The sequence below is a fragment of the Vipera ursinii genome (assembly GCF_947247035.1).
Source record: "Vipera ursinii genome assembly, chromosome: 14".
Classification (NCBI taxonomy): domain Eukaryota; kingdom Metazoa; phylum Chordata; class Lepidosauria; order Squamata; family Viperidae; genus Vipera; species Vipera ursinii.
In genome coordinates this window covers 3,251,243-3,263,885 of record NC_139527.1, presented here as the reverse complement: position 1 = coordinate 3,263,885, position 12,643 = coordinate 3,251,243, and the positions used below count along the sequence as shown (strand labels likewise).

At 50.0% G+C, this 12,643-nt stretch overlaps 1 protein-coding gene across 1 annotated transcript in view; it reads right to left on the bottom strand.

Moving 5' to 3' along the window:
* Window positions 1-12,643, bottom strand: part of GCN1 (GCN1 activator of EIF2AK4) — a 46,114-nt gene that overhangs the window by 10,671 nt on the left and 22,800 nt on the right. The window contains exons 32-46 of the mRNA XM_083373515.1: window positions 12,307-12,472; window positions 11,766-11,960; window positions 10,451-10,697; window positions 9,460-9,581; window positions 8,619-8,733; window positions 8,044-8,223; window positions 6,983-7,203; window positions 5,703-5,771; window positions 4,883-5,021; window positions 3,864-4,060; window positions 3,080-3,222; window positions 2,424-2,541; window positions 1,824-2,039; window positions 985-1,149; window positions 463-624 (exon numbers count right to left, since the gene is read on the bottom strand). Coding sequence (XP_083229641.1) covers window positions 463-624; window positions 985-1,149; window positions 1,824-2,039; window positions 2,424-2,541; window positions 3,080-3,222; window positions 3,864-4,060; window positions 4,883-5,021; window positions 5,703-5,771; window positions 6,983-7,203; window positions 8,044-8,223; window positions 8,619-8,733; window positions 9,460-9,581; window positions 10,451-10,697; window positions 11,766-11,960; window positions 12,307-12,472 — 2,455 coding nt within the window. The remainder of the gene's footprint in view (window positions 1-462; window positions 625-984; window positions 1,150-1,823; window positions 2,040-2,423; window positions 2,542-3,079; window positions 3,223-3,863; window positions 4,061-4,882; window positions 5,022-5,702; window positions 5,772-6,982; window positions 7,204-8,043; window positions 8,224-8,618; window positions 8,734-9,459; window positions 9,582-10,450; window positions 10,698-11,765; window positions 11,961-12,306; window positions 12,473-12,643) is intronic.

Here is a 12,643-nt window from a genome sequence, read left to right as displayed (position 1 = left end):
TATCGAGGTCGAGATACAACCCAGACAGTCAATTTCCTGACAGTCAGAACAATCCATCAGTGGAATGGCTCGACTCCGGAAGTTGCGGGTCCTCCATCACTGGAGGTTGTCAAGAAAAGACTGGAAAGCCAATTTGTCTGAAATGGTGTATCGGGTGTAATGCTTGAGCAGGGGGGTGGAGTAGAAGACCTTCAGGGTCCCTTCCAACTCTGCTATTCTACAGTCCGTGAAACCCGAGGCTCACCAGATGTTGCTGGGGTCCCAGTTCTATCCTACCAGCTTAAACAGCTGGACCCCCGAAAGACGGCAAGGTTCCTTAACCCAATAAAAGGCCAGCATCTTTGTCTGCCCCTTCAAGGCAACCATCAAACAGGCCAGAGTGTTCGCTGTGCCGGGTTTACATTCAGCCCAGGATGCTCAGAGAAGCACCCGGGGGACGCGGCGAGATTTCAACATCCCTACCAGCTGCTTCAGCAGGAAAGGAAGGATGTCTTCAAGGGCCTGGTACCCAATGGTCGAGTGCAGCTGTTCAAACGTTTTGGCGGCTGCTTCCCGCACTTCTTCCAGAGGGTCACACAGAGCCTTCCTGACGGTGGGAACAAGAGATTCGGAAAAACACAGCACCTGAAGCGAGAAACGGGAAAATGTTTTCAGAGCAGATGCAAAGAAGGACTGGCCAAAACAAATAATGCGGGATGGAGACAGATTTAAGTTCCTTCACTTCAAATAACAGAATATGCAGAAGGAAGGAAGGAAAGGTAGGTAGGTAGGGAAGGAAGGAAGGAAGGAAAGAAAGAGGGAAGGAAGGAAGGGAGGAAGGGTGGGAGGGAGGGAGGGAGGGAGGGAGGAAGGAGGGAAGGAAGGAAGGAAGGAAGGAAGGAAGGAAGGAAGGAAGGAAGGAAGGAAGGAAGGAAGGAAGGAAGGAAGGAAATGTACATCAACCTTTAATAACCCCTAGGATTATTAGCAGAAAAATTCACTTACTGCATCCCGGCTGGTGGACTTCATGATTTCACTCAGGCCAATGCAGACACCCTGCCGCTTGTCACTTTTTTTGGATCTCAGACCTTCTTCCAAAATGGGGATGATCTCTGGAAGGATCTTCTCCCCCAGCTTTCGGACGAGATCCCCCAGCGTCCGTGCCGCAATCTGCCGCCAAAAGATACAGGTGAGCAAACCGAGTCCACCATGATATTGTCAGCAAAATCCAGTATTTGACTGGTGATTTGCCACAGCATCATCATCATCATCATCATCAACATGGTCACTGTACCCAGTTCTGTGTTGCCAGTTGTACCGAAAAAGGAACTTATTCAGAATCACAGCTTTACGGGCAAAACCGGCAAAGATCACTTGCCTCAAATCAGCCCTTGAGCCCGTACAGAGGTCCTCAACTTACCACCTTTCGTTCAATGACTGTTCAAAGTTGCAATGGCAGCGAAAAAAGAGACTCAGGACTCATACTGATGACGGCGGCAACGTCTTCGGGATCGTGCGATCCCCTTTTCTGAGAAGCCCACTCGATAGGGGAAGTCAGATTCGCTTAACAACTGTCGTTACTAACCTATCGACAGGACGGCTTCGCTTAACGACCGTGGCAAGCAAGGTGGCAAAAATGGGGCAAAACTCAACTTAGCCGCTGTCTCACTTAGCAGTGGAAAAAACTGAGCTGTCAACTGAGGTCGTAAATTGAGGACCACCTGGACAGAGAGTTTTCGGACGCCCCAAAGCCAGCAGGATCAAAAAGGCTGATTGCTGTTCAGAGATGAAAAGAGCATTTCAAACGTCGAGCAGAAACCAACCGGACGGCCCAAACACTTAACTGTTCTCTTGTCCGCGCAGGTGCTAGCCAAGAATCCCAACAGGAGGCTGAAGAGGGTTGGCAAAATCTCACGCAGGGTGCGTGGAGTGTTGGAAACCACAATTTTCCAAACGTGCAGGGATGCCTGGCGAACGGCCAGCTGGGTATCGGAGCGGCCCATGTAAAGCCCGGCCAGAACTCTGTTCCTGCGTTCTACCCCGAGCGCGTTAATGATTGCCTGGAAATTACATTTTTTTAAAAAAAACAACACATGGAAATTAAAAAGGCAAAAGCCGTTATTTCTACCACCACCACCAAAACCAGCCTTTCAGGCTTGGCGGCCCAGCTGGAGAGGGGGGAGAAAGGGGAAGCGGGCTGTGTGAGTGGCGAGCTGGCGTGCATGTACACGTGCAGCTTTAACACGTGCGAGCAGCGGGCCAGCCGTCCACACACCCGTGCCATATGCACGCAGCTCGACTTCCGCAAGTTAAACTGCTGCACACAGACACACACACGCACGTGCGCGCCGGCCTGCCCCTCCCTTGGCCCGGTTGTGAATAGGCCACGGCCCGGCAGTGAGCTGCAGTTCACAGGTTGGGGGGGGGTCCCTGTTTTCACTTACTTTGTTAGATTGGGCTGTTCCAAAATTATCGTCCTCTGAGGCCGTCTCAGTTGTCATTTTCCCAGAAACTCCTGAAATGTGGAACAAAAGGTCGCCCAGCAGCTGAACTGAGCTGTACCTGTTCCAAAAAAAAAAAAAAACCACAGACTGAAGGAAAAGGCAGGAAAACGGGAGTTTGCACTGAGCTAAAGAGATCAGGGCTTTTTTTTTTCCAGGTTGCATACGGGCAGTCCCCAAATTTAGGACCACGTCTGAAACTGGAATTTCTCATTACAGACTGGAAAGTAGGATTATTATTATTTTTTATCCTGCCGCTGTACGTTCCTAAACTGAAAAGGTAAGCTACAGGAGAATGGCTGGATTGAAAAAATAAAAATAAAATAAAATCTCAAGTGTCAACTGGGTTTTCTAACTTCCAACAAGCTTTGAGGTTGATTTGCTGTGCAAAGGAGGGTTACTCTGACCCTGTCCAATCGAGTTTCCTCTTTCATTTTCTTGGCTGTGCTCGGCGTTCCCTTTTTTTCATAGGGAGATGCCACTTGATCAGGGTACCCGAATAAACAGCTTTTAAATTTTCTTTCCACTTGGTTGCTTATTGGCAGGACCTGGGGGGTGGGGGGCAGGTTTGGCTGTCAGAGTGGAAGGCTGGGTCACACCTGATCCTCCAAAGGTCATCGAAGAGGCCTTGTTCCAGCTGAGGAAGGAGCAACGCGATGGCAGTCTCTGCATACATGCTTATGATCCTCTGCCCTGCACGGAGCGCCGTGTCCCGCACGAACTCGTTCTCGTCTGCCAAGGCCTAAAAGGATCACAGATCAGCGGTAACATACACAATTTTTTTTTCTGCTCCGGTGTTGCACCTAGACAAGCAGGTCATTGATGAAATCCCTGGTCTGAACAAGACTTTTGACAGGCTAGATTGTTTTTTATTTAACCCACCTTGATTAGTTTTATCAATAAGATGATCAGCCTACCCGACACACTTTCCTCCTCCAATTTTTTTCTACAACCGTGTGAGAGAAAGAGAGAGACTGGCCCAAAATCACCCAGCACACTTTCATGCCTAAGGCAGAACTAGAACTCACCGTCTCCTGGTGATTGGCCCAAAGTCACCCAGCCAGCTTTCATGCCTGAGGCGGGACTAGAACTCACAATCTCCTGGTGATTGGCCCAAAGTCACCCAGCCGGCTTTCATGCCTGAGGCGGAACTAGAACTCACTGTCTCCTGGTGATTGGTCCAAAGTCACCCAACTTCCCTTTCACGGCTAAGGCAGGACTAGAACTCACAGTCTCCCACCTTTCTAGCCTGGTACCTTAACCACTGGACCAAACTGGTTCCAGAAACCTACCTCTAGCCATTCCCTCTCTCAAGCTGATCTCTTTTAGGGGGATAAATCCAACCTTTTCTCCCTGACTTCAAGATCTGCTCTAAGGTCTTACCTTAAGGATGCAAGGTATGATAGGCCCAACATAAGGGGTGAACTTGTCGCCAAAGGTAATAGGCAGGTAATTGAACATCATAATGTAACCGTCCCGAACGTGGGGGGCGATGTCCACTTTGCTCGCGGTAGCCACGATGTCTGGCATCAGCTTCTCCAGCTTCTCTACTCCCAAACCAGCCATAACCTCAGCCAACCCTAGAACGGGGTGGGGGGGGAGGGAGGGAGGAGGGAACAAACATCCTTATAATCAACAGATCGACAACTATTAACGCTCGGGCTTTAGCACACAGAGAGTCCTCGACTTATGACTGTCACCGAGCCCACAATTTGCTCAAGGTTGTCAAGCAAATCTGTCTTCCCTGTTGACTTTCTGGTCAGAAGGTCGCAAAAGGGGATCACGTGACCACCACCACCACCAAGGGACACTGCAACCGTCATAAATACGAATCAGCGGCCAAGATCACGTGACCGCGGGGATGCTGCAAGGGCCATAGGTGTGAACAACAGCCCTAAGCCGCTTTTTTTTTCAGCACAGTTCAGTTGTAACTTTGAAGGGACGCTAAACGAACTGTTGTGACTTCATCCTTGCAAGCATTTCATGAAAGAAGCGGAACCTCGGCTTAGCGCAACCCAAATATTCACGAACATAATGGCCTGTAGCATTTGCCTTGGTGGAGCAGTGGGCTAATGCCTCCTTAAGTAACACCAGCTGCCTGCCATCAGTGCAGGTTCGAGTCCCACCAGGCTCAAGGTTGACTCAGCCTTCCATCCTTCCGAGGTCGGTAAAATGAGGACCCAGATTGTTGGGGGGCAATAAGCTGACTTTGTAATAATGCCGCTTGGGGTGTGTGTGAAAGCCCTAATAAGCAGGCATATACATAGAATGAAGGCTACTGCTAAGCTTGTAAGCCGCCCTGAGTCTTCGGAGAAGGGCGGGATATAAATGGAATTAAAATAAAATAAAATTAAATTTGCGTATGAAGCTATGAGTTGAGCCCCCCCCTCCCCCCCACTTACCTTGGGCAGCACCTGACCGATCCACGGAACTCTGCTCATAGGTCAAGGTTTCCATCAGCCAGGGCAGTAAATCTTCAAAGCAAGACTCGCCCATGCCTTTCACCATGGCACCCAGCGCCTTTGCGGATACGGTCCGCACCTGAGGGGGGAGGGTCAAAAGAAAAGCTACGGCCACTGGACAAAAAGGACGCACGGACTGTCTACAACGGGGGTCCCCAACCTGCGGGCTGCAGCCCACTAGCGGGCCCTGAGGGGTCTGCAACTGGGCCGTGAAAACAGCTGGCGAGGGAGCACACATCCTCGCTTGAGGATCGGCGGGGACTCTATTTACAAGAACGGCAGGCGGGCGTGCATGTTCGTGCAAATGGAATTGTGCATGTGGGCACTTGCTGGCCGCTTGAGCGAGCCGTGTCCTCCCCGCTCTCGGTCCGCAAAGCTGGAAAGGTTGGGGAACTCTTTTTTTTTTTTTGTAGACCAAAGAAGTGGAAGGCAAACTGCCTTGGTGGAGCAGTGGGCTAATGCCTCCTTAAGTAACACCAGCTGCCTGCAATTAGTGCAGGTTCGCGCCCCACCAGGCTCAAGGTTGACTCAGCCTTCCATCCTTCCGAGGTAGGTAAAGTGAGGACCCAGATTGTTGGGGGCAATTAAGCTGACTTTGTAATAATGCCGCTGGGGGTGTGTGTGAAAGCCCTAATAAGCAGGCATATACATAGAATGAAGGCTATTGCTAAGCACATTGGTTTGTGCTTTAAAATTGTAAGCCGCCCTGAGTCTTCGGAGAAGGGCGGGATATAAATGGAATTTAAAAAAAAAAACTGACCTCAGGCACGGGATCCAGAAGAGACATTTTCAATCCGGGAGTGACGCTGGGCAGGTAAGGAGCCAGATCCTGAGAGAGACACAGGAGGCAAGACGTGAATTGGGGGAGTGTCTCAAATTCCCACCTGGAAGCAGAGGGAATCTGAAGTCTGTTTGGCAACGAAGACGCTTCTGGGACTGTCTCCCCTGAATGCCACCTCCCTTTTAAAAACAGAAACAGAAATAGAAATAGAGTAAGTCCTCCTCGGCTTACAATTCAGCCCAAAATTTCTGTTGCCAAGCGAGACAGTTTTTGAGGGAGCTTTGCCCCCACTTTCTGACTTTCCTTACCCCGGTTGTTCAGTGAATCACTGCAGTTGTTAATAACGCAGCTGCATAGTGAACCGGGCTTCCCCTATTGTCTCTGGTTGTCAGAAGGCCGCAAAAGTGGATCACGCGATCCTGGGCCAATTGCAACCGTTGTAAATGGAAGCCGGTTGCCAACTGTCGGAATTTGGAGGGTGATGCTGCAACGGCTGTTACGTGTGAAAAATGGTCCTAAGTCACTTTTTTTTTCCAGTGACGTCGTAACTTTGGTCACTAGAGTCCTTCGGGAGAAGGGCGGTATACAAATTTAATAAAAGTAAAAAAGTAATAAAAAAGTAAATGAACTGTTGTAAGTGGGGGACAACCCAGGGAACAGAACCAGAACCAGAACAGAACAAAATGACTACTGGCCACCTGGAGATGACCAGGCTGAGCCCAAGGGAGGAGGGGGGGGGGTTAGGGTTAGGTTAGCCTTGTTGGAGCAGTGGGCTAATGCCTCCTTAAGTAACACCAGCTGCCTGCAATTAGTGCAGGTTCGCGTCCCACCAGGCTCAAGGTTGACTCAGCCTTCCATCCTTCCGAGGTAGGTAAAATGAGGACCCAGATTGTTGGGGGCAATTAAGCTGACTTTGTAATAATGCCGCTTGGGTGTGTGTGTGAAAGCCCTAATAAGCAGGCATATACATAGAATGAAGGCTACTGCTAAAGCTTGTAAGCCGCCCTGAGTCTTCGGAGAAGGGCGGGATATAAATGGAAATAAAAACAACACATCATTAGTTTTGAGTCTCTATGCCCCCGTAGATTTCCCCAAGAATCCCAATGATTCTTATCTAGCACCAATTTCACTCCGGCCATTAGTTGACCAGATCCGTGCATTAGAGGCAGCGATCTCCTCTGTGCTTTGAACTCAACAGATGATCTTGGTCCTTTGTGCCAAAGGCCGTCCTCCTCTTTGCTTCCTCCTCACCGACGTACCTTCTGGTCCGTCAAGGAGTACATATTCCCGATGATCTGGGCGGCCATTTTCCGGGTGTCTGTCGAGCGGTCCTGAAAAGCCCGCTGGACGATAGGCATGATGAGAGCCAAGGAAGGCGCATCGATGAAGTGGACAAATTTGGTGTCCAGCAAAGTTTGCAAGCACTTCTGGGTCTTTCGGGATGGATCGGTCAGGGCATCCAACAGCACGGGAGCGATGGCTGTTCGGCGGGGGGGGGGGAAGAGGAGGAGGAAGAAAGGAAAGACACGCAATTGTGAAGACGCCAACTAAGCTTGAAGCCTCTCGTGATGCTGGTAAGCGAGATCGAGGTAGTTCTGGACTCACGACCACGAAGGAGCCCCAAATGTCCGTTGCTGAGAAATGTGTCAAGTGCGGTCGTTAAGTCGAGGACTAACTGGACTGGAATGTTTTATCGGTCATTTTGCGTTAACGAAAAAAAAAACATCCTGGACGGTTAGAACAATTAATCGGTGGAACAACCTGCCTCCAGAGGTTGTGAGTGCTCCAACACTGGAGGTTTTTAAGAAAAGATTGGACAACCACTTGTCTGAAATGGTATAAGGTTTCCTGCCTGAGCAGGGGGTTGGACTAGACCTCTAAGGTCCATTCCATATTCTGTTCTGTTCTGTTCTGTTCTGTTCTGTTCTGTTCTATTCTATTCTATTCTTTCCATTCCATTCCATTCCTCTATTCTATTCTATTCTATTCTACAATCATTCTATTCTATTCTATTCTATTCTATTCTATTCTATTCTATTCTATTCTATTCTATTCTATTCTATTCTACAATCATTCTATTCTATTCTATTCTATTCTATTCTATTCTATTCTACAATCATTCTATTCTATTCTATTCTATTCTATTCTATTCTATTCTATTCTATTCTATTCTATTCTAAATTATTTCTATTAATATTCTATTCCTCAGTTGTGGAACTCTGATCCATTCAACACAAGCCAAAGCAGCAAAGTTCCCAGAAGGGGGGGAAATAAAAGCCCCCCCATGCTGACACACACAGAGGCACCCAGAACCTCTTACCCAAAATCTCAGGGTTCCTGATCACCGAGCCGATCTGCCTCAACGCCTGCTGCCCGGCCTTTTGGACCTTCACGTGAGAATCCGTCAGCACCTCCGTCAGCTTCGGCACGATGTTTGGCAAGCAAGAAGACAGCTGCTTGGGAGCGCAGTAAGCCATGGCTCCCAGCAACTCCACTGACCCTGGGGAGCGCATGAGAAGAGAACATGACCCCGCCGTTCTCCGGAGCTAGGGCAAAACTCAATCCAGAACCCCATCCTCAACTTACCACAGTTTGTTTAGTTGCAGGGGGGGTCTTCAAACTTGGCAACTTTTAAGACTTGTGGACTTCGACTCCCAGAATTCTTAAAAGTGGCCAAGTTTGAAGACCCCTGATTTAGGGACTGAGAAAAGGGGACTTACGACCATTTTTCACACTCACGACCGTTGCAGCATCCCCACGGTCCAGGGCTCAAAATTCAGAGGCTTGGCCACCGACTCACATCTTGGAATACATGACGGAAACCTGGGATGCTGGTAGCGTTATCTACAAAAATTATTTTTTTTAAAAAAAAAAAGGCCAGACACAAATTCTTACCAGCTTTGGTTCTCCATGAATCCTCCTCAAGAGCAGCTAACAAAGAGGGCAACACCAGCTTGACCCCGTGGGCACTTAGGTTGCTCATCACAGCCTTGGCACAATCATCTGCAGCCTTGTGCAAAAAGAGGGGGGGAGAGAATTAAGATCTAACAGTAAGCTAACAATAAACAACAATCTAATCAAGGAAACACCAAGACGACTCCCACTAACACTGACAGGGCAGCCCATTGGTATATAGAAATAAGAGCAACCCCCCCTCCACTTCTAGCACTGGTGATGTTACCTAGCTGGGTCATGAAAGGTCTGCAAGAAAACCGCCAAGCGCAGAGAGCACCAAGGATCCCCACGGATCAAAATCGGCCTCAACTTTCAAGATTCAATGGCAAGCACAGCTCTATTGGAGCGGAACCTATTCAAACCATGTGGAATTGTACGTCCCATCCAGCCATGTGTTACTTTAAACACGGTTTGTTGGACAAACTACAAAGCTTTAGGGTTCGTGTTATAGAACCATCCGGGGCCTACGTACTACCAGGGTGGGATTTTCAGAGCGCATTAGGTCCGTCACAAACTTGGGCAAAGCCTTTGGATAGGAGTGGCATCTGGGATAGGACTCCACTTGCGTGCCAGTCTTTGGTTTGCCTTCAGAACTAAGCCACTGCTGGTTTGATCCAGACGTGGTTTGTGAAGCACAATGGCTGGATTTACTCAACATGGTGGCCTCCTTCAAAGCAGCCGAGGACTTAACAGAACCTCCAGTCTCTGAGCAGAACCAGCCCAGATTCTGCAGGAGACACACTCCCTGCTTCTCTGGAACTGCCAGCCAAGAACGACTCACCTCCCGAACGTACTGGTTCCCGTCCCCGAAGCAGAGAAGCAAGTGGGGCAGTACGTGAACCACGTACGGCTCAAACAGCTTCCCCAGCATGATGCAGAGCATCTCAAAGGCGAATAAAGCCCCTGGAAAGAGAACAGAAACAGTTGCCTTAGTAGCACGTCAGTCAAGAAGCCTCTTGGGGATACGTCAGGACCCGGTACAGGGAACCCAGCCTTCCAATATCAGAGGGCCTGTCGCAGAGAAAGGGGGCGGGGGCGGGCTGGTCAACCTATTCTCCAAAGCACCTGAGGACAGAATGGGTGGAAAGTTATAAAAAAAAGAGATCCAAGCTACATGAATTTCCTGAGAGTGAGAACGATTAACCAGCGGAACTCCTTGCCTCCAGAAGTTGTGGGAGCTCCATCACCGGAGGCTTTCCTAAAAACAGAACTGGACAACTATTTGCCCCGGCATAGTGTAAGGTCTCTTGCTGTCAAGTCTCCCGTTGGCCTGTGCAAGCGAAAGAGACTCCTGGAACCTTATTTTCACCAGGAGGATCGCTTTGCTGACAGACCCATACGGACACAGGAGAAGCAAAGCCAGTTCTGAAGTTTTCGTGCCAAACGCTGCAGAGTTAAAATCCTCCTTCCCCACAGCCCCACCCTGGGCCACCCAATGTCCATGCTCCACCAACCCAGTGCAACCTCTTGGGTTATGGGAAACAGTCCGCTCAGATCAGAAGACTCTCATCGTTTGACCGCGATGGGAAGGGAGATTCTCCCAGGCCGCAGAGGGTGTGCGTGAATTCCTCAATTCCCTCCCGCTCCCCCCCCCAATCTCCCTGGTTCCTGTTATTTGGCACAGCGAGTTGGCCGTGACACTTGCCTTGAGCCAGGGGGTTAGACTAGAAGACCTCCCAGGTCCCTTCCAGCCTGCCAGAACTGGAAGACGAAAGGTCCTCAAGCGGCTGAGAGAGGAAGGGCGGGGTGGGGGGAACAATCCTTCGACTCACCTTCCCGCCGGCGGAAATTCTTCTTGTCCTGGATTGCGTCGGTCAGCTTGGCCATCATTTCCTGCTGCTTCAGAGACAGGATTCCCAGCCCTTTCACCAAGCCGGCCAGCCCGTAGGCGGCCCCTTTCCGCTCGGCGTACTTATCGGATTCCAGCAAGAGCTGCAGCAGTTTCTGGATCATCCCCCCGGCGTCTTCTTTGATGGCCGGCACAAGAGGGGGCAAGCAGCTGGCCACGGACTCCTGAACCTGAAAAAGACCCCCGCACAACCAGATCTCAGCTGCTAATTCTGGGAAGGAGATTTTCCTTCTTTCCTTCTAGGAAGCACCCACTTTTTTGGGGGTGGGCGGGGGAAGTTGCTTTAAAAAGAGGAGGAAGGACTGCTGTTCCAAGAGAAAAAGAGCTACAGGTCCCGGGCACTGAAAAGGAACTGCTGAACATGGCGGCTGCGGGAATTCCAAGCTCCCCCCGCGAAAAGGCCCTCCCATCTTTTAAGGGGAAACGCGACCTCCTCAAAAGCAGACGTCTTTTTTTACCCTAAAGTCTTCTCCGCCGTTAAACCGTCTTGACTTGGCCCGATCAGTGGGGACAAGGAGCACAGGTGCAACGAAAAGCAACAGAGGAGGAAGAGAGGATGGAACAACTGGGGAGACCGCCAGGGTTGCCGAGGTTAAAAAAAAAAAGCATCAACCTTTTGTAGGCAACCACAACTCAAGCCAGTTCAAAGCCAAGGCTTTTGGACAGCAGTTGATTTGAAGGAAGGGAAGGTAAAAGGGAAGGGGGAGGTGAAAGAGAAGAGAGAGAGAGAGAGAGAGAGAGAGAGAGAGAGAGAGAGAGAGAGAGAAGGAGAAGGAGAGAGAGAGAGAGAGAGAGAGAGAGAGAGAGAGAGAGAGAGAGAGAGAGAGAAAGGGAAAGAAAGAAATATGTTTCTTCTTTTGGGGTTGTTTTTTGATGTGAAATTTATTTCTTTGTCTAAATATAATTCAGATGGTACCATAAGTAGGTTAATGCTGCTTTTACAAAGTAATAGTCTCCAATAAAGGATGCAGGAGTGAGTGAGTGAGTGAGTGAGTGAGTGAGTAAGGAAGGAAGGAAGGAAGGAAGGAAGGAAGGAAGGAAGGAAGGAAGGAAGGAAGGAAGGAAGGAAAGAAGGAAGGAAGGGAGGGAGGGAGGGAGGGAGGGAGGGAGGGAGGAAGGAAACATCTGCATGGTCTTGTGAATTCTTAAGCCAGGTAGCTCCCTCTCATTGTGTTAGCAGGTGGTTCTAAGGATGCTCACCTCTCTCAGCAAGCATCTCTCAGCCAAGGCCGGCTCACCTGTTGGGACGGCGTAGAGAGCGCTGCTATCAGCTTGGCCACGATCGGCTTGACTTTCGGATCGCTTTTGTCCAAATGTTTGGCCAGCGACCCCATGAGAATGACGACGCTCTGCCGGAGGGCATCGTAACTGGCATCGTTGGGGGCATTCTTCAGGAACTCCTCAAAGACTGGCAGCAAGGAGTTGACACTCTCCTGGGGGGGAAAAAAACAGCAGCCGGGGGGAGGTTGGCGAAATGGGGAAAACAAGGGGGCAGCTGGAAAATGTAACTCTGGAGGCCGAATCGTCCGTTACCAAACTAGGCAACATCATCGGTGTGTCCATAACACCAGCAAGAAAACCAGGCTCAGAGAGCACCAAGGACCCCGTAACTGGATTTAACTGGGGGGGGGAGACCCAATTGTCCCAGTCTTTGGCTGATTCTCTGAGAAAGCTCCCAAGATTTCCCTCAAATGTTAATGGTTGCCAGGTGGCAGCTCCGTACCATCCAACGGTTCCGAGCTTCGCAGGCCTAGGATGTTCGATGAAGGTTAAACCTACCTTGCCGTGAGTATTAAGGGCTGAGAGGGCAGCGTCCAGCATGCACTTCCGGACTTCGGGATGGCGGTCGTTGAGGGCATCCGGGACAAAGAACTGGAAAAGAGGCTTCACCTGGCAGCTTTCCAGGTGCTGAGAAAGTTTATTCAAGGCCAACGCAATGCCACACCTGGAGAGAGAATTTCATCTTTAGCGCCGATCAGGAAGGGTAGACGTTATTTTCGTCAATGTAAGGGACCTCCGATCGTGCGGGCATTTATTCTCCTTTAAAAGCCCAACCAGGCAGGTGGAGAATGGCATTGAGTTGCATCAAAACACCTGGAGGTGCTGAACCCTCAGT